Source organism: Phasianus colchicus, chromosome 8, assembly GCF_987193195.1.
Source record: "Phasianus colchicus chromosome 8, bPhaCol1.hap1.1, whole genome shotgun sequence".
NCBI lineage: Eukaryota > Metazoa > Chordata > Aves > Galliformes > Phasianidae > Phasianus > Phasianus colchicus.
In genome coordinates this window covers 31,865,810-31,893,459 of record NC_143443.1, presented here as the reverse complement: position 1 = coordinate 31,893,459, position 27,650 = coordinate 31,865,810, and the positions used below count along the sequence as shown (strand labels likewise).

General features: G+C 43.1%; 2 protein-coding genes across 2 annotated transcripts in view; both read right to left on the bottom strand.

Moving 5' to 3' along the window:
- Positions 1-15,835, bottom strand: part of LOC116231783 (scavenger receptor cysteine-rich domain-containing protein DMBT1-like) — a 32,149-nt gene extending 16,314 nt beyond the window's left edge. Inside the window, 11 exon segments of the mRNA XM_090144599.1 lie at positions 6,763-7,074; positions 7,539-7,562; positions 8,165-8,476; positions 10,242-10,553; positions 11,094-11,113; positions 11,884-11,911; positions 12,850-13,166; positions 13,556-13,586; positions 14,169-14,480; positions 15,290-15,469; positions 15,772-15,835. Coding sequence (XP_090000725.1) covers positions 6,763-7,074; positions 7,539-7,562; positions 8,165-8,476; positions 10,242-10,553; positions 11,094-11,113; positions 11,884-11,911; positions 12,850-13,166; positions 13,556-13,586; positions 14,169-14,480; positions 15,290-15,469; positions 15,772-15,835 — 1,912 coding nt within the window.
- A 4,813-nt stretch (positions 15,836-20,648) lies between these two features.
- Positions 20,649-27,650, bottom strand: part of DMBT1 (deleted in malignant brain tumors 1) — a 32,899-nt gene continuing 25,897 nt past the window's right edge. Inside the window, 12 exon segments of the mRNA XM_090144598.1 lie at positions 20,649-20,952; positions 21,634-21,905; positions 22,455-22,843; positions 23,305-23,477; positions 23,719-23,923; positions 24,186-24,340; positions 25,283-25,312; positions 25,444-25,755; positions 25,961-25,970; positions 26,123-26,385; positions 26,582-26,893; positions 27,173-27,262. Of these exon segments, the coding sequence (XP_090000724.1) occupies positions 20,789-20,952; positions 21,634-21,905; positions 22,455-22,843; positions 23,305-23,477; positions 23,719-23,923; positions 24,186-24,340; positions 25,283-25,312; positions 25,444-25,755; positions 25,961-25,970; positions 26,123-26,385; positions 26,582-26,893; positions 27,173-27,262 (2,375 nt within the window). The 3' untranslated portion in view covers positions 20,649-20,788.

Below are 27,650 nucleotides of genomic sequence, written 5' to 3'. Positions count from 1 at the left end.
ATGCCTGATTCAGTCAAGAAATTCAGGAGAAATTTCTTTTAGAGACTGTTTTTTTTCTTTTTTCCCAAGCTAGCATTTGCTCTTCAGACACTTTTACTCCTGGAAATATATCAGTGATCCTAAATTTGGGAGTTTATAAGACAAAAGCTAAAGTGATTTTTCCATTCTAAATTAATCCAGCCTACATCAGGTCAAACTGAAGACAAAAGCAAACTTACTGACGAGAGATTACAGTGCTGGGATTTTACCACCTTGAAAGGCAGCTTAGTGTCCTTTGGTGCTGAGTTCACCTCTGGCTTGCCTTTGCTCTTGCTTTATAAATAATTCAATATAGCCAACCCTTGAATCTATGTTCTATGAAATTATTTCTCCTCTGGCTGATGAGCCTTTGCTCATGGTGCCCATGAATAAAGATCAAAGTATGTCATTCAAACCAGTGAGATTATAAGGGAGGTTTGGGGTTACTTTTCTGAAGACTGATGAACAATGGCACTTCTGCAGTCCCAAGTCTCTGCAAACTAGATTTCCACCCATGTCAGTCAGGCTGCTTTTTTATTCTTTTAATGTCTTTTTCTACATTTTTAAATGTACCATGTAGAAGAATTTAAATTCAAAATTAGAGTATTAGAAAAAGAACGTTAGAAGGAAGAAGGAAAGTGCCTTCTTCAAACTATTCCCCTAACAGAAGAGAAACAACAAAAATATTCTTCAGCTTTAGAATCTAACCTGTGAATTTGATCTGAATATTTGAATTACAAGACAAATATTTGAATAAGAAGACAAATTAAACCAACAATTCCATCATACAGAGCTTGCCAGCAATATGTTAGAAGACTCTGCCACCACTTTCCAGCAGGCCAGGCTGTAATAGTAATGAATTCTGTCTGTAACGTTTCCATACAAGCATGAAAAAATGTACTCACTGTACCTGGTTCATATAGGAGAGAAGTACTTAGCAGAAGCATCCAAGTGAGGCTCAATTGAAGGTCCATTTTCATTGTGGTTATCTGTTCTCAATCTGTGAAGATTGAGAATTTATACTAAATGAGTTCTGGTCTCCACCAGAGGTGTGTGCTTTGCAATTTGATCTCTCTTCCTGAAATTCCAGATCCATGCCAAAGAAATGATTTACCAAGTATTTTCATTTTACAGGGTATATCCAGACATCCGGATGAGTAGATCCCGATCACACCACTGTTCCGGGCTGCCTACTGAGATCTTCCCAAACACTCCCCTGGCACTTCAGTAGCTTTGCATTGGTGTGGGTTGGTTTTTCTTTTTTTCCAGGAAGCAAAGATTTACGTTTGGAGATTAGGCAGTTAAATAAGGTTTTTCGTACCATCAGTTTAAGACAGTTTTCCAATGTATAATTGTGCAAAGTCTCAAGCAAATTATCTCTGCTCACTAGACATTATTCCTACAAAAAGGAATTTCTATACTTTTTCATATTTCTCCGTCTCCTGTTCAACCTGGAAGCAGATCCCTCCATCATTCTCCTGATCTGCAGTCAGTTCTTTTCTCACTTGCAGCCTACAGAGCAATGAAACAACTATACGAGTTATCAACCAAGGTATAATTGAGTGGGAAGAACTCTCTTGGGGGTAAATTAGCAGGGCAAGTGCTGAACTACAACAGCCAAAGAAATGGAGTAGGATAGGGCCAGAAAATTAAGCTAAAACTCAAAGAATCTGTAGGTGAAGTCAGAGTGGCATGACCAACTGCCACGCACTGCTCTGGGGAAGACCAGGAGAGTCTACTGGCAACTTACTCCCCATTCTCCATCTACCAGTTTCACAGCTGGTGTGTTCCTGAGCAAACTAGTCTGAAATTTTCCCCTTCAGAGGACAAGTACACATGCTATCTGACAGTCCTGTGTGGTATATCCTTCATAACTATGGAAGTGGAGCCTTTGCGAAATATGAGGCATGCTTTTGGATCTGTGAGATACTGCACAAAAGAATTGAGGCACAGAGCAACTGTCAGCTGAAGGGGAGAAACTAGTAACAGGCTTTTATTCTGCTGGTAGTGGATAGCAGATCATAGGAGGAGGGGCAGAAGATACGATAGTGCTAGTGGAAATCCAAATTAAAGGGCTAAGAGAAAACATGAAAGAAAATCATTGTGAAGAAGAAAAATACCACAAATTGTGCTGGAGGTTACTATTTGCCATTAGCTTTCAAGCTGTCTTATTAGATAAGGTGCTCTGCATGAAAAAATCCCACCTAGAAGGGCCATGATGTACAACTGGACAAGATTTGCATCTCACGAAGCCATGGATCCACCACGACCCCTTCAGCCACAGATTTCTCCCTGGCACGAGGTGATGGTGACAACACACTGTGGCCCAAAGGATGCCTCCAGCTCTGCCTCATTAAGCACTAGCAGGGAGAAGCTGGCTCTCAGCTAAAGAGAAGGAAAAAGCAAAACTAAGTGTTCTTAGCAGATGTCAAAATGAACATCAATTCATTTGTTCCATGAGATCTTTTCTTATTTTCTCAACACACTATTACATATTGTGCCTATCCAAACATCCATGTTCTTACATCCTAATACCTTCTTGAGCAAAACCAGTCATGTCAAATGTTTGAACTCCCAGTTCCGTGTGTATGGATTACTTGAACTCTGTTGCCATTTCCTGAAGTGACTAAATGGGTTTATAGTAGATCCTTATCAGTATTTCTATCCAAACAGCTGTAAGCTGGGTCTGGTACAGTATGTAACAGTTTTCTTTCCTAACAGCAATTAAGCTGTTTTATACAAACATGTCTCACTTTTGAATGGAAATAAATTTTGGAAACAAATAGAAGGAACCTCACGGCTCTCTTTTTCAGCATCCCTCAACCTCCTTCACAAAACAGATTGCAAAGAAGCCATTGGTCCCAGCAGACATGCTTAGGGCTGAGGGCTCCACATCCCCACTCGTGCCTGGTGAAACTGGATCCCACTGCAGGCTGTTTTGTACCTTATCTGAGGAGCAGTGGTGGTAGGTATAGATGTGAGCAAGGGCAGCAGATCTGTACAGCTAATGCGCAGTGTTTGGTGAGAAAGAGTGACCAGCCTCCACGTCAAACATTGCAGCTCTTGTCACGGACATCGAAGGCACCGTTAAAAAGGAGGTGCTGAGTCTTCAGTCCAAATCTAAGCAAGCAAACTAATCCTGCATGGCAGGAAATAGCAGTGATGACAGTAGGGCTGACCTTTGTGGTCTCGGAATCGCAATGCTGTTTCCCTGGAAATCTTCTTAAAGGAATCTATCAAAATTCAGTCCAAAAACAAAGAGTGTTTGTCCATAGTGAAAGAGCTTCACGCTGGACGTTGAGCTCTCCTCGCAGAGTGCTGGAGCTTTGCTGCACCTACTCCTCCCTGCGAAGCCTTTTCCAGCTTTTTCAAACTACATCCAATTCTCATGGAAACCTGTAGTGTTACACACTCCATAAAGACGGAGCTTGAGGGGCTGTGAGCAATCAGAAAATGCAGAGCTACTGCTGTGAGGCTGCTACCGCTGGAGGGCAGCGAGGCACCGTCCTTAAGGAGTGAATGTGTTGTGGGATAACGTGTCCTAACCACACAGATCTTCTGTAGGGTCCCTAGAGGCCTTAACATAGCAAATACCATTACGAGTAAGCAGAGGGCAAAATAAATGATGCATGAGACAGCTACAGACTGCAGGTAGGTTGTTTGTATTCCTTGTCCAACAAAGTCAGAGGGCATTTTGGAGAATCTGAGGCATTCTGAGGCAGCACCTGTTTCATCTTCCCTTCCAGCTCCTTATTCGTTGTATCTTAGTGGTGTTGTAAACCACAACGCTCTCATAATTAATATTTGTAAGGAATTTAATTGAGATGTCTGTGACAGATTAACAAGCACTGTCTGCGTTTCTCCTAGCCATGTGTTTCTTGTACAAATATTTAATTGCATTTCTTCTTCCCTGATAAAGAAAACCCTGTTGTGTGAACCTGCGGTACGATGCACGGGTCTGCTTTTGTTCTGGGTCATGTCAATACATTTTTGGGTCATTGCAGATAACTCACAAATTAACAGCAGTGAAACGGGAAGAATTTACTGAAATGCCACACAATATTGCCACTTGGATGCTGCCATAGGAATTGCCATGTGCTGGTCCTTGACTTCAGTAGCCCAGGGATGTGGCTGCTGTGTAAGCAAGGTTGGTGCTGCTCCTAGCTGAAGGTGGAAACATGTAGCAGATAAGCGGGCAGAACTTGTCTGTGTCTTGCTCCATATTACTCTGTGGAAAGACGTAAGATTTTCAATTCTTGCATTATTCACATTTCCTCTCTGCCAACCATTCTGCTAAATTCAACTCCAGCAAGTTCTGAAGTGCATTCTGTGCACTCAGGAATGTCTAGAGAAAATGGCAAAGCCAGGTTGAAATGAATCACATCGCTGACAATGCCACCTTCCAGTGGGTTCTTCACAATTATGTCAAATTTCTTCATAAAGCAAAGTGGGACTTTTACATGGGAAGCCCTCTTTTGTAGACAAAACTGAGTACTGAGTGCTGGGTACTGCTTCCAGTTCCCAGAGATGTTGTGTTGAAAGAAAGGTCTTCTCTTTTCTTTTGGGTGGAAAGAAAGGTCTCTTTCCAGAGACCACTTCCATCTGGTCTCTGGAAGCCCCCCATCAACCCCTGTGAATCCTGTGAGAGAAAACCTTTGTCAGAGATGGAGGCTGTGCCAATGTAAATGGGTACCAATGGTCTTGGCTCTGCATGCAGAACTACAGGTCATTTAATCCTGTTACCCAGATAATTTAATTGGCTAGCACTCCTTGTCAACATGGCTTACTTATCTTGGCATGTGCCACATTCTTGCTGTTTTTCCTTCTTTTGATGTTTACATGGTAAACTTTATTAGTAATAATATAAAGTTTTCCCAAACACTCCCCTGACAGTTTTCTCAATATCTTTCTCAGCTTCAAAGAAAATCCCTTCTAATTCAGCAAGTGCCATCTTTAGGAATCACATGGAGTATCACCTATGGAGGTGTAACATCCCTTTGGAGGATCTTGGAGGTCTTTTTCTTTGCTTTATTAGTTGCTAATTAAAGATAATGAAACAAACAATTAAAAAAATAAGAAAGATCATTAATAAATAGAAAAAATAATGATCAAGCTAACTACATTGATTAATTAGGAAAGTTTTCCTTCCTCACTGAGTGTCTGGGATATGAAAGGAAAAATCACACACACAGCAGGAATATAGATTGTTTTTGTCTGTAAACTGATTGCTTTTTTATTTTTTTCCACAGTGCAACCTTGCACATGTAAAGCCACCCTAACAAAGTTAAAGTAGGTATAGAACGTATTAAGGGATCAACAAGCAATGCTTCAGTGGGACATCTTGGAGTGCCACCTTCTCCTGCCCCACATGCCCCCAGGAGCTGTGTTGGGTGAGAGGTTGGCAAGGGATGGCTCTCCTTTCCACAAACACTGTGTGGAAAAGCAGATATCCTGTTTAACTGTGACATTTTGGACAAATAATGCAGTCAGAGTCTCGGTATGGAGGAAAAAAGGATGAGCAGTAAGCAGCGTCATGCAGTGAAAGAGTTTATTGCTTATTTATGATGACTTAGAATCACATAATTTGTTTGCCTCATGTATGTAAGAGAAATAATTCTGACTGTCCTAAATCCAAATGCTGATTCCATTTGTGAAAACGTTTCTACTGGATCAATTTTTAATCAGATTCAGTTTCAGTTGATTTGAATATGTGAACGTTTACAAGCATGAGAGAGGATTAAAGCACAAGGACAAAGACGGATTATACAAATATATTTTCTAAAGTCCCACATAAACAGCACCATTAGCAAGTGTAAAAGGTGTATAAGGGTAGGAGCATTCAAACTGGAATTTGAGATTGTTCTGGTTCTATTATGGGTGGGAACTGAACCCTTTTTCTCTCTTCAAATTCAGGAATGAGAGGCACGAATGGAGGATAACATAGGCACTACTTTTTTGATGAGCTTTGCTCTTATTTCTGCTACATGAACTAAAGTTCAAAAACATGAGTCACAAATACTCATCCATGAGAATATCAGATAGGTAAGAGACAAAATCACCGAGATGTTGAGTTCATAACAGATCAAAGTGATTGGAAAGAAGCTGTGCTCATTATTCCTCGTTGAGAAATCTGGTTTTCATAGAGACTGCAGATCAGTACAGTGAAAATGCCAGCTGAGATTTCTTGTAAATGCCTCAGCTGTTTACAGCTTAAAGGTAATGCACATCTTTATTTCCTCTGCTTATGCTGCAGGCCCTGTAAGAACAACCAGAAAGAAAAGCAATCAAATGAGCTGGTAAATAGGTATGAGATTCACATTTGTTAACTGCAGGATGAGGGGAAATGGTTTTAAGTTGAGGGAGGGGAGATTTAGGTTGGACATCAGGGGGAAATTCTTTACAGAGAGAGTGGTGAGGTGCTGGAACAGCTGCCCAGAGAGGCTGTGGATGCCCCATCCCTGGAGGTGTTCAAGGCCAGATTGGATGGGGCCCTGGGCAGCCTGGTCTAGCATTAGGTGGGAAGGTTGGTGGCCCTGCATGTGGCAGGGGGGGTTGGAGATTCATGATCCTTGAGGTCCCTTCCAACCCTGGCAATTCTGTGATTCTATTAGGTATTTAATAGTCCACAGCAGTGGAGAAAGAATGGTTTTGTATCACGGGCTCAACTCCTAATGATTTTCAGCTATATTTCAAAATCTGTATTAAGGGAGATTCTTGAAAAGAAGAAAACAAAGCAGAACATACCTGAGCATACAACACTGGCATCTTCACTGTGGCCACAGTTATGTCTTGACCAACCACTGTGGGAGCATTCCCATACATAAGCTTCATTCCCTGTGCACTGCACGTCATCCAGGAAAATAACCCCAGAGCCTTCCCCAAAATGGGCATCTCCTGGTGCTGAGATGGGCTGCCCACAGCCCAGCTGTCTGCAGACAACCCAAGCATCGTCGATATCCCACCGATCATCACAGACTGTTCCCCACTGTCCTTTGTAAAACATTTCCACACGGCCCTCACATCGATTGCCACCATTCTCCAGGCGCAGAGCTACTTCTGTCAAAGACAGAGAGCAGAAATAAATGTCATGATGAATGTCTGAAAAGTGTGTCCGAGGTTTTCCCTCCTTGCTGTGTGATTTGTTGATTTTCAATCAGTAACAAGTTATGAAATACAAACTTTACATTCCTCTTCAAAGTGGCTTCCCAGCATCCGAGCTCTCCATAATCACCTACATCTTTTGAAATGGGTTCAAGGCCAGGTTGGATGGGGCCCCAGGCAGCCTAGATCTAGTATTAGATATGGAGATTGATGGCCCTGCCTGTAGCAGGGGGGTTGGAGATTCATAATCCTTGAGATCTCTTCCAATCCAAGCCATTCTATGAAATGCTGCAGTGTGGAACTTGTCCATACTCCTCAAATCTTTTTCCCCAAGGCTTTGCATCAAACAAAAGCAAACTGTGTTTAACAGTAGATACCCAATTTTTAGAACGATCAGTAGAAGAAATGATAAGACTTACCAGGTGTTCTGGCTCCCCTGGAAGCTGAGGATTGGGAATAAATATGAAAAAACTTATTCAGCAGCTTCAGTTGTATTTCAGAAGAAATAATCATCAACAGCAGCAGAACAAACACAAAACAAAACTTTGCTTTACCTGGTAGGAGTCTCTTGTATTGTTTGATTTGTTCTAAAACTAAGTTACATTTTATGTACTTTCTTTAATTAACTTAATCAAGAAAACATTTAACTTGTGTTGAAAAGATAGAGTAACATTTAATTCTTTAGGAATGGCTTCTAAAAATAAATTCTTGTGAGAGTGCCACGTCTGTGAAGCCCAAAATGTGAAGTGTCAACCAAGCCACCAAGTATTTCCTCCCCTGGAATCCTGCATAGAACACAGCATTCCTTCTCTCTGCACTCACATCAGTGTCACTGACTGACCACCAGGAGCATCTTCCAAGCATCCCAGACCAGAAAATACATGGAGGAAAACAGAGAGGCAGCTGACATCTTGATTTCTGCCTCACCATACATCTAATTACTGCTGTAATGTCTTTGTTGCTATTACCCTTGCCTCAGGCTGATGATTAGATTCTCAACTTACACAATGCAGAATTTTACTTAAATAAATAGAACCACTTGTACCTGAGCAACGCACACCAGCATCTTCTCTGTGCCCACAGTTATGTGTGGCCCATCCTCTGTGAGAGCATTCCCACAGGTAGGATTCATTTCCATGACACTGCACATCATCCAGGAAAATATCCCCTGTCCCTGGATTGAAATGTGCTTTTCCCAGTGCAGAGAGAGCATTTCCACATCCCAGCTGCCTGCAGACGACCTGTGCATCATGTATGTCCCAGAAATCATCACATACGGTCCCCCAGCTTCCCTTATAGAAGATTTCTACGCGCCCTTCGCATCTGTTTCTGCCATTTATCAGCCTCATGGACACCTCTGTGAAAAAGAAGAGAGAAGGAGATAAGAGTCTGAAGGCTCCTGAACTGCAAAGTTAAAATCCTAGATTAGTTCTGGAGCTGATTCAACATGTTCCTATGGCTATTGTATTCTGTGGTGGTCTTTCACCCCCAGGGAAGGCGAGGACAGCAGTGGTAAGTACCAGCTGTCCTTGGGTCACTGTGTTTGCACTCATGTGCTGTTTCCTGGTTCACCCTTGGAACCAAAGCTTGCTGCTAGGGCCTGGCAGAGTTCACAGTTACCTAAACCAGGTTTTCATTCCCAGTTTAATTCCTGTGATGAGATCAATAGCAATGAAAGAAATAACCTGCATCAGATAAACACTAGCGGGGCATTTATTGATCCATTTATTAATGACAGTATATTATAATTAGTAGAACAGAATCAAAGTTTTACCCACGGAAACAGAGTTGACCAAGAGATGAGGTTAATCAAGCCAAAGCAGCACAACGGGGCCATGACCTTCTAATAACTGTATTGTCTCTTCTCCTTGTGTTTTAATATCACGTAAGGGGATCTGAGCTTTATGAAAGCAGGGAATAAAATGGTCTTTTTGTGTGTGCGCGTGCGATGTAGCTCCATCCAACTGATGGAATGTTTAAGATACTGATTAATCCAATACCTTTTTTTTTAGATAACCATGGATTTAAAGCACCCTTGTCCAATGAAGACTTTTTCACACTCCAAAAGTCCAAGTCAGAACGTGATTTGTAGTCATTTTAGCAAGAACTTGCTTATGCTTTAGAAAATTCTGGATAGAAACTATTGAATAAGTATGAAATTGAAATTACCAGGTATTTCAGTTCCTGTAGAAGCTGCGATGGGAAGAAACAGATAAAATGCACATTTCAGTCATCAGTGTTTCCAAAAGTAATTAATTTTTAAGAGCTTCTTTTAAGAGCTTTTAATGCTTCAACTTTCTTTACAATGTCTGTTTTTATTTCAGAAAGTGTTCAAAGACTGGTTAAATAATCTGTATTTGAAGATAATAAAAATGGTGAGACATGAGATTGTAACGTGACTTTCCCTGCCAGCAACTTGAAAATCTATGGAGATTCGGATAGAACTTTGGAACTTCTTATACCATCTAACAGAGGCAGAAACATTCCAAGGTTAATTTAGGTAAGGATCTAAGGCTGCCAAAAATCTAAGCACATCTTTCTTCAGGGGGATCTAGCAAAGCTCTGGTTCCTTCTCCTTCTTGCTTCCTGCCCTTGGACTGCAAGAGTCATGACTCTACACCTTTGGATTTGGCCCTGATTATCTCACTCAAATAAATAGACTGCAGCACTCAATAGAAGCTTTGTCAAAGAAAGGCGTGTGGGATTAGGACCTTAAGCTTGTGAGAAGTCTCCTATGTGAAAGCTGGTTGGTTCTTTAAGGGCAGAATGTGCCTTGGGATTATTTTCTGGTGCTTCTTGCTAGTCTGGTAGCAAGCAGATTGAACTGGTTAATATGGATTACAGGTGATTAAAATAATGTGGTGGCAGTACAAAAGCTGTGGATGCATTATGAGTGACACTGATTAAAATGCTCTAAAATTTTTTGAAGCTTATCTGGATGGAAGTTTGCAAGAACAAATTTTGATCGTGTAAGAAAAGAAGGGAAATTCTCTTTCCAGCAACAGAACCACAACTCTGCTGAGAAAAAATTTCGAGATCAGGGGAGTGATTTTCAATTTGACAAAATTTGAGATTAAACCCAGTATTTCTCTTCTCAGTAAAGCAAATAGATCAGTGTGTACCTGAGCAAATGACGCTGGCATCGCGCCGGCTGTCACACTCCTCTCTACACCACCCCCTGTGAGAACATTCCCACAGGTAGTTCTCATTCCCTCTGCACTGCACATCATCCATGACAATATATCTTGGGCTGTGAGGAAAGGTGACATTTCCTGAAGTTGATACAGCATGTCCACAAGCCTGCTGGTTACAGACAACGTCTGCATCATTTATATCCCAGGAATCATCACAAATGGTCCCCCAGGCTCCTTTGTAAAGGATTTCAACACGCCCTTCACACTGGTTCCATCCATTCACCAACCTCACTGACATGTCTTTGAAAGAAAAAAGAGAGTTTCACTGAACCTGCATTGTAAGACAAAGTCAGAGGCTCTTGTGGGTCAGAAAGGACTTCCAGACATCCCTGGTGTAGCCCCAGAGCAGGCTGTTCTGGGTCCCGTTTAGGAGAGTGTGGAGTATCTCCAAGGATGGAGATCCCCCTGCTTCTCTTGGTCTCTGTTCTAGTGTTGACCATGTCATGGAAAAGAAATAATTCTTTCTTATCAAGGTGGGATTTCTCCAATTCTGACATGCATCGGTTGTTGCCTCTTGACCTATTGCTGTGCACCATCTTCTCTATAATCTCAGGTTATTGTAGACAGCAACAAAATCTCCCCTTCGTAATCTCAAGACTGAGCAAACCCTATTCCCTCAGCAACTCCTTGCACATCTCATTCTCCTACCCCCTGACCCTTAATGACTCTTTGCTGGGCTTGCTTACAGTTGAACTAGATGATCTTAGCAGCCTTTTCCAACCTTAATGATTCTATGGTTTTACAGTTCTATACTCCAGGATGCCCCTGCCTCTCTTGTACAGGGAAGCTGCACTCCTGCACTGGACCTGAGGCTACAGGTGTGTCTCACCAGTGCTGAGTACATGGTAAGGACTGCCTCCCTTGACCTGCTGGCAGCACTCAAAGGGCACAGTGCTGGCTCACAGTCAACTTCTTGTCCTCCAGGAAGCCCAGATCCTTTCTTGCAAAGCTGTGGTTGACACAGCTGGCTCTCTGCCTGCAAGCTGCACTCCATAACCTTAGCTGACATGTAATGTCAAAGCTATTTTTTTGCTAAAGGGGAATTAAGGTGGTACACTCTAGATAGACAGATTTCCATGCCATGCTCATTTCACTAGTTAGGTGTGCATACACATTTCCAACCTACCTAGAAACTCCTGCTTTTCAGAGTCCCTGGGACAAGGCCATGCTCCTTAAGCCACTATACCCGAAGATAGTGACGTTCCTGAATAGCTCAAGCTCTGCAACACAGCATCCACAGTACTGATGATCTGAACAAACTTTAGGTGTGAACTTTCATGTAACTCTGTATATACAAAGCCAAGCCTCGTTTGTCCAGACTTAACATTTTGATGGATATAAATGAGATGAGTTCTTCACTTTATTCTGTGCTTAACACTAACAGAAGAAGAAAGCAGAGCACCTGTTTGTTACATGGCTAAAGGGGTCTGTTATTTTAAAGAGAGGTCCCATCTAACAGGCAGAGAGCAACGTCCTGGCTTCTCAATTAAAATCTATCATTGTTTTTAGCTGTACAAATCCAATTCTAAAACATGTGGACATTAAAGAGAATGACACGCATTTAAGACACTTACCTGTCACTTCAGATCCTGTGGAAGCTGCAAAAGAGAAAAAAATCATGGCTCATTTGTAGGCAGTTTTCAGTCATTGCAGTAGCAGCTGAATCTACTGGTGAAGTGTCACATTGCACATTATGCTGAGGATAGTGCTGAATGAGTGCTATACAGAATAATTCTCTTTGTGTGGGGACTGTTACACAGGTCTACAACAGAAGCTAGATCTGTTCTGAAATATGAGTAGTACTAATTTTTTGTAGGCCTGTTTCTAGCATGCATTTCAGTGCAGTCTGTGCTGCAGTATTACTATTAACTAGTACAGGATGAGAGCAGATTGCTGCAGAGTTCAGCTGATGGGTGTCCAAACAGGCTGTTACTCACTGTGACAATGAGGACCACTGTTTGTTCCACCTCCAACACAATGACACCTTTGTGTTAAAGTCTGCAGGGACAAGCTGTGCCAGGTGCCACCAGCACCAGGCTGGACCTGTCCTCTGTGCCTGCTCTGGCACTTCTCCATGGGATGGCTCTGTTTGCTGACCTTCTGTTTACACATTACCCAACACTGATGGAACATCCAGGTCCCAGAAGGAGCAGGACATACCAGCGGATGGACAGAAGCAGTTGGTAAATGGTTGTGCTCCACCTGGTAGCTCCACCTGGACTGTTATCCTGTTTTCATTGAAAGACCTAACCTAGACTGACATATCTATGGAGTGTACAATTTTTCAACTTATTTACAGATTTTTTGTAGTTAATTTCTGTAGAAATCACTACTATGCACTGCTGAATAATAAGAAAAAGCAAGTATTAAACAGAACCAACGCTATAGGTGAAAAAAATTGCTTCAAACATGAAGGTTCTGCCTTGTTTTTTGGGGGGAAGCAGTCTTGGTGAGGAGCACGGTGGCCAGGACAGGGCTGTCCCTCGTGCTCTGACTGGCCACGGCATGGAGCACTGTATAAATACATAAAACACACCTGAGCAAACAACACCAGCATCTTCCACATGTGCACAGTTATGGACTGACCACCCTCTGCTGGGGCACTCCCAGAGGTAGGCCTCGTTGCCTTTGCACTGCACGTCGTCAAGGAGGATCTCTCCCGAGCCTTGGCTAAAATTGGCATTTCCTAGGGCAGAAACAGCCCTGCCACAGCCCAGCTGGCTGCACACCACCTGGGCATCCTGCAGGTCCCAGGAGTCATCGCAGACAGTGCCCCAGTTGCCCTGGTAATGGACTTCGACACGGCCCTCGCATCGGTTCCTCCCATTCACCAGCCTCAGGGACACGTCTTTGGAAAGGCCAAAAGTGAGAGAGTTATTTAGGTTTTAAGTAGGCTGTTACACATTTGAGACAATAGTAAGTCCTATCCAAACATAGCAGGTGATTGGCCAAAAATATTTCTCAACTTTTTTTTTTTTTGAGTGAAAAATTGTGGAATTTAACTGATACAAACACACTGAAAACTAGAAGATACAGCATATTCCTAACACAAGAGGTTGTGATTAATACATGATATGGTTAAAAACTTGTGAGAATGCATATTCAGAAATGTTCAATAGAAATACATCAAAATCATACCACGACAAAGGTATTGGGAAATACTCTTCTTCATAAACTGTATATACTGAATGACTGCACTAGGTAAAATGACTTAGTAAACTGGATGAAGATATATGAGATGAAAATTACCAGGAATTTCAGACATCAAAGAACCTGAAATAAAAGAAAGAGCAGAGTGAGAAAGATAACTTGCACTCAACAAAGTGAGCAGAAAAGATCACTCTTTACTCTGCCATAAAAGACAGCACAAAACCAACTATCCACACATTAGGATTTTGTCTATATAAACCAATCTATACTTTAAAATGTACGGTGCCATATATTTTCCATCAAATAATATGTCTCATGAAGGACCCAATTTCACACTGCATGTGGAAATCATTGGTTATTTTCTCAATGATCTTAGGAATAATCAGCTGAATTCATGCTTTAGTTAGGAAGCAATGGAAATGGCCAGATGGACAAATCTCAGAATGGCATTACTCTACAGAAAGAAGGAAACATAACTGTCTGCCTGAGCTAATTATGTGAAGATTTTGAATGTGAAAGGTAATGGGTGGTTATACTGCTCTCTTAAGAAGTATTTGCTGAAATGCAGAGGAATAGTTTGGGGATGTCCTGTATAGCTTGGTGATGGTTTGGTAGTTCAGCTGCCATTTGTTGAGCACCCGGACCTCATTCTGGCTTGTACTTATAACTATTATTGATCACTGATGCCAATAAATCTCCAGTTACCTGCACAGATGACACCAGCATCTTCCTGATGAAGGCAGTTGGTGGTGAGCCATCCATCATGGGAGCACTGCCAGAGGAGAGCCTCGTTCCCTTGGCACTGCACTTCATCCAGCAGGATGTCTCCTGTGCCCTCACCAAACTGGGCTGCCCCTACAGCACCAGTGGCCCGGCCACATCCGAGCTGAGCACAGACCACGTTGGCATCGTCCATGTCCCAGGAGTCATCGCAAACTGTTCCCCATGCTCCATTGTAAAATAATTCAACGCGGCCCTGGCATCTGTTCTGCCCATTCACTAGCCTCAGGCTCGGTTCTTTGGAAGACAAAAAGAAATTAGATCAACTGTTAGAGTGACTGCCATGTCTATAGGACCATGAGGCAACCAGAGGAAATGCTCTACTGCAGCTTTCTGAGGAGCGTGTCCTCAAGGAAAGTGTGCTCTATTCTCTTCTGCTCACCAGTCTTGAGTTTCTGAGATTGCAGACCTGATTTTAAAGCATCATCCAAAGATGAGGCATCCAAGTGCCTCTGTGGCAGTCACATTCAATTAGAGTTATATTGACACAAAGACATCATCATCTGGTGGGGACTCCAGCATAGCATATTGTGTTTCTCCTGGCCACCGGTGAATTAAACAGGGAAGCCAACACTCAGAATGTAATAGCAGAAGGTCACTGCCTACAGTATTTCACTTTTCACCTTACTGTAAGGAACAGATCTGCCAACTCTGATGTGTCCAAAGCAATAATTTTGACCCAGGCTGTGTCAAACCTGCCACCTGTGTGCAGCTCACCATGCACTTAACAAAGCTCGTAACCTGCTTGCTGTATCTTTCTTCAATTCATTATACTTTGTCTAAGCCCTTTCAGTGCAATGAAAAAAAATTTGTCGTATGCATTTTTTTCAACAGCAATTAAAATACAACACAATATATGCTTTTTACATTGCATTAAATACACACCCAAGATAGTTGAATGGTATCACCAGCCTGTCAGTCCTACTAACTCTCAAGATATCTACCAGTTAGAGTGGGCTTTGCTACAAGCTACAATATGTGCAATATTGATTTTAGAGGAAAACACAAGAGAGAGAGGTAGGGTAGAACAGCATTAGGCACAGTACCTGACCCCTGGAGATGCCCTCCAAGCAGCAGTAATATGCACACGATGGCCAGTGTGCAACCCATTTTGTCTGGGATCCCCACGGTGCTGATAAAACCTGGTTCAGAATTTATAAGCATGAAGATCTAAAGGGGTGTGTTCTGCAGCTTGACCAGCCTGATTTTATTAAAGTAAATTAGTGCTTTCGTACAACGGGGATACTTTAAACTTTTAAAAACATTCTCTTGATTTTTTTTGGCAGGACTTTGTTTATAGTAGCTTAATTTTTCGATCACCTTATCATTTCAATCCCTTCTCTTCTCTGCATATACTGGCTAAACCCTCCCCTTCACAGACCCAATGGCTGAAGAGGAACCAGCTGTGTGCAGCCAGGGAGAAAATCAGTGAAACCAAGCAAAAAGTGCTGGCAGATTTTCTTCACGTCTCCATTTTTCCCTTGTCCCAAAGTGGAGACAGGTGGCTGCTGTGTTCCCATCCTCTCACATCTACACCAGATCCACAGCTCTGTGGCTCTGCTCAGAGCACCAATGGAGACTGTGCCCTCCATGCTCCTACAGCCAGCATCACTGCAGCAGTGAGCTGCATTATCTGCTGGAAAAAATAGGATTTCTTTTAAAATGCAGTCGGTCATCCCTTCAGACTGTATTTTAGTAGTTACTGGGCATTTTAGCTATTGATTTTCATTTTGCTCTGTTAGCATCCTGCTAGCCTTCATCCTACCCAGCCTTTGGGAAGCACTTCATGTGATTCCTGGATTAAACCCTTCGGGCCTGGCAGAGAGAAGAGCACCTGTCTTCCTCCACATCACATTCCTTACAGACATCCAACAAAATCTTACGAAACAAAGAAGGCTTGTTCCACACGGCACACAGTGAGTGTTTACCTGAGACACACTGGGGCAACTTCCAAAAACACGCTTTCTAGGCTGCCCAGGAGCTCAAAGAGAAAGGGAGCAGCAGATTTGGCTGTCCTCCTGCATCTGGGGCTTCACAGTCAGATGTCTGAGCCTGTGGCAAGCAACAAGCAGAAGTGACAAGGGAGATATGGAATAACAAGATCTTAACAGGTATTAGAAAGTTATCTGCAGTGCTTTCAAGCATGGAGAACGGGGTAAAAGCAAGGAAGGAAAATGTCATATGGGACATCTTCTAAAAATATAGGGACTGATACAGAGACCCCAACCTGATACATGGGCTTACGTGCAGCCTCTCTAAGGCTACCAGGCAGCACTCACCTGACTGCAGCTGTTTAAAAATATATATATTTTATCTGCTCTGATTAGTTACTCACACATCTACATAAAACTCCCTTACACTTGGCAAGTTTGCATGAGTACATCTGAGGACAACACAGCCAGAGGACATCACTGGGGGAGTCTGCTGCAGCCACCCAGCCACGGTGACAGCACCAAAGAACTATTCTTTGAGGAACAAAGGGATACCTCTGGATCAGCCACCCTTGTCCTTGCTGGTGACCACAACTTGCCAGAGGTTAACAGGAATTAGCACACAGCTGTTACAAACAGGTCCAGGAGATTCCTAAAATTCCTTGATGATAAGTTCTTGGTACAGATACTAAGGGAGCTAACTAGGAAAGTTGTCCCCCTGGATCTGTGGTTTGTAAACAGAAAGGTTCTTATTGGAGAAGTAACAACTTGTGGCTATCTTACCACCGTGACCAAGAAGTAGTTGAGTTTAAATTTTGCTGTGTAAGATGGGGGTTGAGGAAAGACTTTGCCCTAGAGGGAGGTGGGCATGGAACAGCTGCCCAGGGCAGGGGGCACTGAGACACCACTGTCAAATATAGGGTTTGGGTGGTCCTGTGTGGAGCCAGGGGTTGAGCTGAATGCTCATTGTAGATCCCTTTCTACTTGGGATATTCTATGATTCTACAATCCCAGCCCTCATAAAGAAAGAGAAGGAATGGAGAAGCCCTCTCTCCAAGGACACAATTTCTGAAAAATGAAAGAATAAACAAGAGAAAGAAGACAACAGTCGTTCAAACTTCAGAACAGTGGCAATGCAATTCATTTCTACTTTACAGCTTGTGACTAATTCACTTCTTTGAGAAAGAACAAGGAAAAAGCTGTTTGGATGGGTACAAAGTGGTTCAGGGCAAAAGAGGTGATCCAAGTGTTATTCCAAAAAATGAAAACAGATGTCACTCCTAGTGACCTAGCTGGGCTTCCTCAGCTTAGCATGATTTTGTAAAAATATGTTTTTCATGTCATAGTTCTTGAGCCTGAAATAGGAAGTCTCCCAAAATACACAAACTGCTGTGAGAATTTCAGTGCTGCCTGGGTTTCTTTTCAGCTAGATATAAACTGCACAAATAAATAAAAGTAAAAGCAATTTTTTATTGAAATAAAGAAAGAATAAATCAAGAAAACTGGCTATCCCTGTAACAGAAGATATTTGACAGAAATTGTGCAAAAATTCGTGTTTGGATTCAGAGATGCTCAACAGCAAAAGGCTGCAATTCTTATTCTGAACTCACCACATAAAGGGCAGCAGTGGGAGTCTAAAGAAATACATTTGCTGTTTTCTCTGAGTTTTTGAAGTGTGGTGTGCGACTGAGAAACCCAGCAGCAGTGGCTGTCTGCCTGACCTTCAGCCCAGGGCAAATTCTAGTAAAACCCTGTTTAAAAAAGCTCTGTTGGTGTCTGCTAGAGTTGTTTCAAACAGTCAGTCATGTGGAAACGATCGCTGCAGTATATTCATTTAATTATTTAATTGGAATTTAGTGTAAGCTGAGGAAGCCCAGCTAGGTCACTAGGAGTGACATCTGTTTTTTTCTGGGGTATTAAGAGATACCTGAGTTGGAACCACGAGATAAAGGTTAATTGCTTATTTCAGGCTGGTGTCAATGATATCTGTGGGCTTGTGTGGAAAGGCATGGGGAGAGAGTAATTAAGAACAAGAAAACTGTGTTTCTCACCCATATCCTGCAAAAGCAAACTAGCTCTCTTAAATCTCAATCTACAGAACTTGGGGATTTGTTACTAACAACTGGAAAATGGTTCTGTTTGTTAGGTATGGGATCCAGAAACAAAACAACATTTATTTATACCCTTTTATAAATATTTTCATAATACGTTCCTGGGAAGAAGGCCTACAGAGTCCTACTATCTGCTCCATGCTCCAAAATTAGAATAGAAAGATAAACAGGAGAGCAAAGTACGGGAAATTTAGCATACAAACAAGCAAACAAGAGTTTTGTTCCTGGGCTTTGCTTTAACTCCATGACTGGTCACATAGGTTCCATGATTGCACTGGGAAAATCACAGTGGCAGGAACCCAGATGGCTATGGCTCCATCCTCTCTCCATGAAACACCACCAAATACCACCTTGGGGGTTGTTATGTGCTTATCAGGTCTACATGCACTTCTAGTGACATGGGAAGTACCTACATGGTGTAATTTGTTATCTTCTCCCAGCTCAGATCACACTGCAGAGGTTGACACTCATATTTCAGCACAGTGCTGCAAAAATATTTAGCTGGTGCTGAGGTTGTTGGTTGAGTGAATGAGAACAGACTGCATGGTTAAATACATGCCACTGAGTTTCAAACACAAGGAAAAAATAATAATACCGAAGTCAGACAGTTATTCAGAGCAAAAGCCTGTCAAATGATGGTTGGTTGGTCTTCTCTGAAGGAGGAGCAAACTGCCATCTCCAGGGAGCTCATCTGAACAAAGGCAGCGCCGGATTGTGGTGGCACTGACCCACACAAAGCAGACAACCAACACCCCCAAAGAGGTCAAATAAACAGTTTTAGTTTGCATTTTGGTTTTTTAATTCCTTGTATTTTCAACTAAGACATAAAAGGCAAAAATCCCAAACCTTGCTTTTCATGTTTTCATGCGCCAGTGGTAAATGCTTATGTAGAATTTGGCTGTTTCAGCATGTTTCAGTCTGATTTATGAATGCGTGCTACACACTCAGAAGGGCTGGGTAAGTCCAGAGAAGTCACACTCCTCACAAACACAAAGCAAACAGTTGTGGAGAAAGAAAAGAAGTTAAATATTTTTGTTGTTTGGTTGGCATCCAAAAGTATTACAAAAATGAACAAGGTTATTTCTTCTGGAAAGCATGTGTGAGATTTCTTTTGATGTTGAAATGACATTTTGGTGAGACCTTAAAAGACCTCTGATTGAAGTTCAATCTCTTGTATGAGATTTACAGTTTTGCTTGGTTTAGGCTGTATCAAAAAGCCACTGAGTCAGTGGGAAGGCTTCCAATCGATTTGACAAGATTTTAGATCAGATTGTGCAGTTCAAAGGTTGCAAACAAAACACCTTTAATAGCTCAGTGTTTTTTAATTTGGATTTCTTTGATGCAGAGAATAGAAAATGGAATGGAAAAGCATCAACAAAATGCAACTAAAGAGAAAAGTGAGAGAATTTATTCTCATGGCCAAGAAAGAGAGGTCAAGAACTAACGGGCTTGAACAGCAAGAGTGAAAATTGAGAGGAAGCATTTTGAAAAGCTTTTCCACAGTGATGTCAGTTTGAAGTATGAGCCTTGTTTAGCAAGAGGAGAGATTGCCTAGGCCAAATGGAGGTTTTGGAAGATTTGGGCAAAATCAGTCAGGAAGATTTTGGGGTGGTGATGATGACGGTAATACTCAGAGACTAGATCAGCCATCTGCTTTGGAGGGAACATTGGGATGAGGGTACCAACAGATAATTCCTCTCAAAGCCCTAGAACAACGTGGGTCATGTAGTGTTTGTGTGTGACAATCAGGAGAAAGTAATGGAAAACCTAAAGAGGGCATTTCCACATCAGGCATCACCAGCCTACTCTCTGGCTTCCTAAGGGCAGAAATTATCTGTAAACTTGCATGTTCTTGGCAAGTTTTCATCCAACAGACCACACTCCTCAACACAACAAATTATTCATTTGTATTTTAATCACACGAATATTAATTTGAAACCAAGAGTGAATTATTCCTTTGTAAACATTCCTTCCTTTGATTTTAGGTGACGCTCCTTGTGCAACAGATTTCAGCTTAAAAATCTCTGCATTTTATAAATAAGCACAGATCTATTATTGTATAAGCGAAATTTTCAGCGTTAAAAACAATGCTTCAAACAATTAGAACAGGGTACAGCTACAACACCAAATGGCATATTTCTTCTCCCAGAACTAAATCTTCCTCTCTTTTAATAAACTTTGAAATATTTATTACTGCCTCATTCATATTTTTTTCTCCAGCTGACATTATTTTAAGGTATCTGATGAATGTTCTTGGGAGAATGTGAGATAATTAAAGAGGAGAAAAATGATAAAATGACTGCACCAAGCACATTGTGCAAAGATTGTTGAAATTATTCTTAAATCATTTAAGAGGAGTTAGGATTACAAAGTTATTTTGGAGCTTGCAACAGGCTAGGGTTCATTCCATCTTGACTTGTTACAAATGGCACATGTGTGATTGCTGTCAGTGAAGCATTTTGGTGGCTCACAGTATGAGATTGTCTCGTAATTGGCCTTTGTTTCACATTATCCTCTGTAAAAGTGGTTTCTTCATTGCAGGGCTCAGAAGAAAGCCGGCAAGAACGAAGACAACGATGGCCAGGATGGCAACAGCAGCAGTGAGAGGCCCGAGCACGTTACCCGCAATGGGAACCGTGTTGGGAGGAGGCACGGAAACATCCAGTCCTGTGAGGGAAGAGAGGAGCATTTGGTGCATGTGGTGCCAAGGAGTAGGGCACAAACAGCTGCTGTGCTAAAAGGGATGCTTCCTGGATCACAGCCAGGAGAGAATTTAATTGCCCTTTGAACAGGCGTTTTGGTAGCAAGGATGACAACTAAGCAAGCTTCATGAGCAGAAGACAACTGAAGGAATTAAATATTTCTGAATAAATCTGGGAATGTCTTCTCAGGGAGCAGAGCTGGCAATCAGCTTACACAATCAGATTGGAGCTAATTAGTCCAGTGGAATTATGGCACTACCTTGTGTTACTGTTTTGGGACAGCCAAAGCAGTTATTTTTCATGCATGCAGATGAAAATAATTTGCAAGGTGTTGAAAGAAGAAGGATGTTGTAGACAGGGTTCTATGTACTTAGTATCTGGCAACTCTACCTGCAGCAGAGGGGCTGAAACTTTGTGATCTTCAATGTCCCTTCCAACCCAACCCATTCTATGATTCTACAATTCTGTGATTCTATGATTCTACGATTCTGTGACAACTGAGCCAAACAATCCCTTCTTGTTTACGGTGAAGTTAACATAAGCAGATTTCAAGGACAGATGTCAGAAACAAATAGAGCTATGGCTTTTTTACATGAGCAACTAAGTAGTCTTAAAATAAAAACGAGATAAATTTATTTGACTTTACCAGTATTCCTGCTCTGAGCATCTCCTTCTCGAAGCTTTAGCGGTCCGACAATGACATCTACTTTCTCCTGGGCAGGGCTTGCCTCTCTCTTGGAGCGGCTCAGGCAGCCCTGGTAGCAGCGGGAGGAGTAGTCGCCCAGCCGGCACACCGCCAGCTCGCACCGCAGGAAGACCGACGCGTGGCGGTTGATGAACTCGAAGGCATTAAACTTGAAGCGAGCAAAGTGGCTGTAGGGGGAGTAGTATGAGGTATAGGAAGAATCTCTGACACATCTAGAAAGAAAGAAAGAGAATAAGTCTTTATGGATTTACATGTGCATTCCTTCAAAAATACAGCAAATTAAAAGACAGCCAGGCGCTGAGAACAAAAATAATGCGACTTTTAGACTGTGTCTAAGCATACCTAAGTCCTATGAAGAAGCTAGAGAGGGAAGTATGTCAAGTGGTGAAGAGGGGAGAATGGGCTCCTTGCTCAATGTCAGTTCTATGTGAGGCACAACGAATGGGCCTGACGCTTGACATGGTTCTGCTGGTTTTACTAAAATATGAATGCCTATGACAATAGATTTCTGCTGCCAGTTTTCACCATCTCATCCATCCATCCCGCTGCTCACAAGGGCAAAGCCAGCAAAACAAAATATTAGTAAGGTTTAAGTTTCATTACTTAGGCCTTAGGTTGTAAAATTAAAAATAAAAAAATCAGAGAACTTTTTTAACAGTCCATTGATAAGGAGACCCAAACCAGTTCTCACTGTCTCTATTCCTTTAAAATAAATGCAGGAAGGACATTACCACTACATAAAGACTTGCAAAAGCTCTTACCCATCCTTGATTATATCGTAGGCCAGAGTGTTAAAATCATGAGGATCAGGTGATGCCACACATGTGTCCACAAACATCATCAGATTTGGGTCAGAGCTGTGAAGGTAAGCTTGAAGGTACAAATTTTGGTTCAAGTCAATGTAGTATGGAGAGTCATGCACTGGCCGCAAGAATGATGAGGAATCATAAAACGTAATGTTTACAGCATATCTTCCAAACTGATTTTCATTCACATCTACAGTATCGTCAGCAACATACATCACTTGCATCCATGTGTTTTGTAGCATTTTGCAACTGATATGTAACTGAAGATCCTTTTTCCTCTTTATTATGTGCCCAGAAGAGATAACTTTGATCATGTTGGAATAGTTGATTGTATAATTGCTTTCCTGTAACGTAATTTAAAAAGAGGAATTGAGTTTCTTACACATTCTGTATTCTAAGCTGTGATAAAGTAATATGCAATTAAAAGGGTAGTTTCATCTTAAGCTCTTTGAACTAAGCTTGATGTTGGTCATTTCTGCTCAGATGTAAATAAACTTGCTGATATTTAATTAAGCAGAAATTAGTGGAGAAAAACTTCTGAATTCACAGCAGAGCCGACTTGTTGCACTTCTGTACGCTGACCATGAAATGCACAATCACCCTAAATCTGCATATGGCACTTACAATGATGATTTTCCTCCCTGAAAAATCGTTTCTATTAAGCATGACGATTCCATGAGGCAAGGAATGCTGAAGCAATTAAACCTACAGGTCTCACTGCACTTCTTAGCACCGAGGACCACAGCAATCCTTTCATGACTCATTTCAGAGTGTCCTGCAATTTGGTGCAGGGCTTTAAGCATACCTCTCGTGTCGTCCCACATCTGTCGTAGGGAATGTTGAACACAACCTCGCGTGATGTGAGCGTCGGTTCACAGCCAGTGTCATTCAGGGTGACCCCCTCTGCGTTGTAGCCCTGGGACTGGAGATAGTCCCTGCTAACCACTGCGTGCATGTAGTCTGGCAAGCACGTAAGGGCTGGTGGAAGAAGAAAATATGATACATTTGTGAATTAGGCAACTGGCTAATGATCAAGGGGTGCAACTGAATCAGATGCTGATTTTTACTTAAAGCAGCTCACATTAGAACCCAGAATATTTTGCACACATCACTTCCTTTCCCTTACATCTTGAAATACATGCACATGTTTATTTTGCAGACAGAATCTATAACAGGCTTGGCTGTTGAGCAGCGGTTTCTATTCTGAACAGGAACTTACCGATGTTGTGATCTGCTGGAATGGAGGAGTAGTGGGCCTGAAACCCTCTAGATGTGTATCTTGAATCGCTGTGAAAGCGAACGCTCATCAGGTTTGAAGATGATGTGTACGTGAGAAAGGAACCAGCACAAATTCTCCCAAGAAGTGGAGAAGAGTGTGGGGGCCCATCATAGACTTCAATGTAGTCATACTGGCACCTGCTGCTCTGCATCCTGAGAAACAAGCATCAGCACCTGTCAGTGTGTTCCAGAAGCTCTGGCTGACCTGACGAAAGCCTTCAGCACTTGAAGTTTTTGGGGCAGAAGTTTTATGCATTTCATGTAGTTGCAAGCAGATCCAATCTGTTCTAGTCTTCCAAACGCTGGAAGACGCTCTTAAAGTTGGGAAGGTTGCCTGTCTCAAATATACTTTCAAACTCTTCAAGTAAGTTTTAGCTTTGTTATCTGCCTGGGGAATCGATGATTTACTTACGCAATATCTCTAAATGTGAGCATAACGCGGAAATTATTCTGTACTTGTATTTCCCACACACAGTCAGCATTGTTTGGATAACTTCCAGGGTGGTTTGGGCTCTGCAGCATCCCAGAGGAATTTGAAATTAAGCCACCACAAAAATAAGGTGCTGCAAAAAGAAGTGGAAGAGAATTTACTCACAGTAACCTTTACAGAACAGAACTTTTGCTTTATGTAACTAATCTACAGCTGCTGAAAAGCAGCTCTTCTGCTGGCTTCAGGTCACATTCAGTATGTTCCAAATCTAAACAAATATTTGGTTTTGCTGCAGGTTCACTTTCACACTGCTGGTTCATTGTCACATCCGTGGTGTCAGATCACCATCTTCAGGTTGCTCAGATCTCTTCTTTCTGCAGTCAAGGTCTGATTCTGGGAGAGGTCATGAGAATCAGCATGGGAACACCTTCCTGAGCAGACAGCATCCCCTCACATGGAAATAAGCACTCCAGGCAGCTGGGCAAGGCCTTAAATGTATTATCTCTTGCTTTGCCTATGAGGGTGACTACAAAATGCCAGCATGAATGTGTTCTTACATAAAACACAGAGATAATCCTTACAACTTCCTTATAGGAGGGTGGGCATAAGCTCTGAACATAATTCCTACAGCATGTGACATGCAAAGGCAATCCTCCATTATGTTTTCTGTGAATGCTCAAGTTCTGAATTCTGCTTCTCACTGCAAAATCAGCAGGATGAAGGCCATGTAAGCTATACACCAAACAGAACCCAAAGTACAACACTTGACTGAGAAACTACCTGCAGCTGTGAATGCAAATGGCGAACATTTCAAGTAAAACCGTATCAGTTTGAAAACTGCTGTGTGAGCACCGTACAAAAATCATCACACTAAATAAAGGGTACTGCACACAAACAACAAATGCCAGTAGAGTAGCAGTGCGCATGCGGTCTTGGCATGCTTTGACATCAGTGCACTTCGGGTTGTTAGCTCTGAACAAAAGGATGTGAACACCTTGGTAATACCAGTCCATGGTTTGGTCCAACCAAAGAACTCAACAAAATGCAAAAGATGAGAGCCACAGGAGAGCCTTACCTGCATCCGGCGCTGGGGTGCTCACAGCAGCTGTGGTGGAAGAATAGGAGCCACAGGTGAGCTGTGATGCTCAGATGAAGGAGCACCAGGGTGGGGTGTTGGATGGAAGGGATGGAGCACAACGAGGCGCTCGTGGAGCTGGATCTCCATCACCCACATACCTGCACAGATGACACTGGCATCTTCCTCGTGCCCACAGTTGTGCACGGCCCAGCCGCCGTGCTGGCAGCGCAGCAGGGAGGTCTCGTCCCCACGACACTGCACGTTGTCCAGCAGGATGCGGCCTGTGCCGGCACCAAAGCGAGCGCTGCCCGGGGCGGTGATGGCAGGCCCACAGCCCAGCTGACGGCACACCACCTGCGCGTCCCTCAGGCTCCACAAATCATCACACACTGTCCCCCAGCGCTGCCCGTCCTGCACCTCCACGCGGCCCTCGCATTCATGTCTGCCGTCGGCCAGCCGCACACGGGCGCCTGGGGTGTGGTACATTGAACACAGTCAGGGCATGTCAGAACTCCCCAGCAGAACCCATCTCCAAGGAGCTCCCATTCCATGGCACGCTCATCATGCAGAACATTTCCACAAAATACTTATGGAAATATTTATCCACTGAAGGGAGACACACTCCGTGACCCTCTTCTGCAGTGTCCCAGCTGCCATAAAAAGAAATCCCCCTACTAGCAGTTTCCTGGCCCCAAGACACAGACTTCCAAACTACCAGTTCCTCCTCATGCTCTGCTTGCATCCTCCCTGCAGATATGACTGTCAGGAATGCTCAACTGGAATGCATTCAAGACCAGGCTGGATGTGGCTCTGGGCAGCCTGGTCAGGTGGTTGGCAACCCTGCACATAGCAGGGGGTTGAAATTAGATGATCACTGTGGTCCTTTTCAAACCAGGCCATTCTATGATTCTGTGATATGAGTGGCCAGGGCTGGGAGATCACCTCCATGCTAACTGGTGTGAGAAGGGACATTGGAGGCACAAAGAGGCACAGTGAGTGAGGATGGGCACACTTACCTTCAGTGCTGTACTCCACTGGGAAGCTTGTCTCTGTCAATATTTCTGGAACTGGGGAACTTGTCTCTGTGGTGGAGGTCACTCCTACAAATACAGAAGATAATATCAGCCACAAGAGGGTGGGTGGAATGATAGGAATGACCAGGCAGAGTCCCTCAGAAATGAAGTCAGGACAAATTATTATTCCATAATATTTCATCTCGACAGAAGTTAATTTATGAAAGCATAAATTGGGTGCCATTTATAGAAAACACTTTGGAATAGTAAAATGTTCCAGTACCTGAACAGACAACACCAGCATCCTCATAGTGGCGGCAGTTGTGACTCCCCCATCCAACGTGACTGCAGTGCTGCAAGGCCAGCTCGTTTCCCTGGCACCGCACGTCGTCCAGCAGGATGCTGCCTGAGCCTTGGCCAAAGTAAGCGCTGCCCGGAGCTGCAATGGCCTGGCCACATCCCAGCTGCCTGCACACAACCTGGGCATCAGCGAGGTCCCAGAGATCATCACAAACCGTCCCCAGCTGGCCTTCATAATACAGCTCTACACGGCCCTCGCATCTGTGCCGTCCATTGACCAGGTGGAGACCGGTTCCTTTGGGAGAGAGGGAGTTGAGCACAAACACAGTTGGATGAGTTAGCTGGGAATGACCTGTAGAAGTTGCTTATCCCATCCTCCTGCCCCAGGGTACCACCATTCCCCGTGGGTGCCTGACTGGCCTAGTATTAGCCATCGGTGTGGACCGTGATGGTGGAGGGACAGACCATATTTTCTTTCTTCCCATGGCTGGGAGATATCTTCCAGTGCAATTGAGTTTAGGAAGTTATATTGTGAGCATGAAGGTGCTTGGTGAGTGATGCTGGGCAGAGTTACCTGCTATGCTGTTCTCCACCGGAAAGCTCGTCGCTGTAATTGGGGCACTTGTCTCCACTGCAGAGGTGACTGGTATGGTGGCACTCAATCCTACAAACAGACAGGATAAAATCACTCACATCAGGATTGTGAGTATGATGGGCATGTCTCCTGTAGGCTACAGACCCCATTCCTCAGGAATAGGATCAGGACTAATTACCCTTCGTTACATTCCACCTTGGGAGAAATTAACAGAGAGAATGGGGGTGGGTAACAGCCTGTTTGAAATCATTATTAAATTGGAATTGGTATTTAGAGATGGTGATGGCAGGGAAGGGCACAGCTGTAGCACCTGCCCTGAGGCCCAGGACATTATGAGCCAGCTGAGGCTGGAGCTCTCTCCTACAGATTCCTGCCCTGGAGCTGTGAGACTGTGGGCAGCTGCAGGGCTTGTCCCCATCACTGCCACTGGAGCACTCCTGCAGAAGCTCAGCTCCTT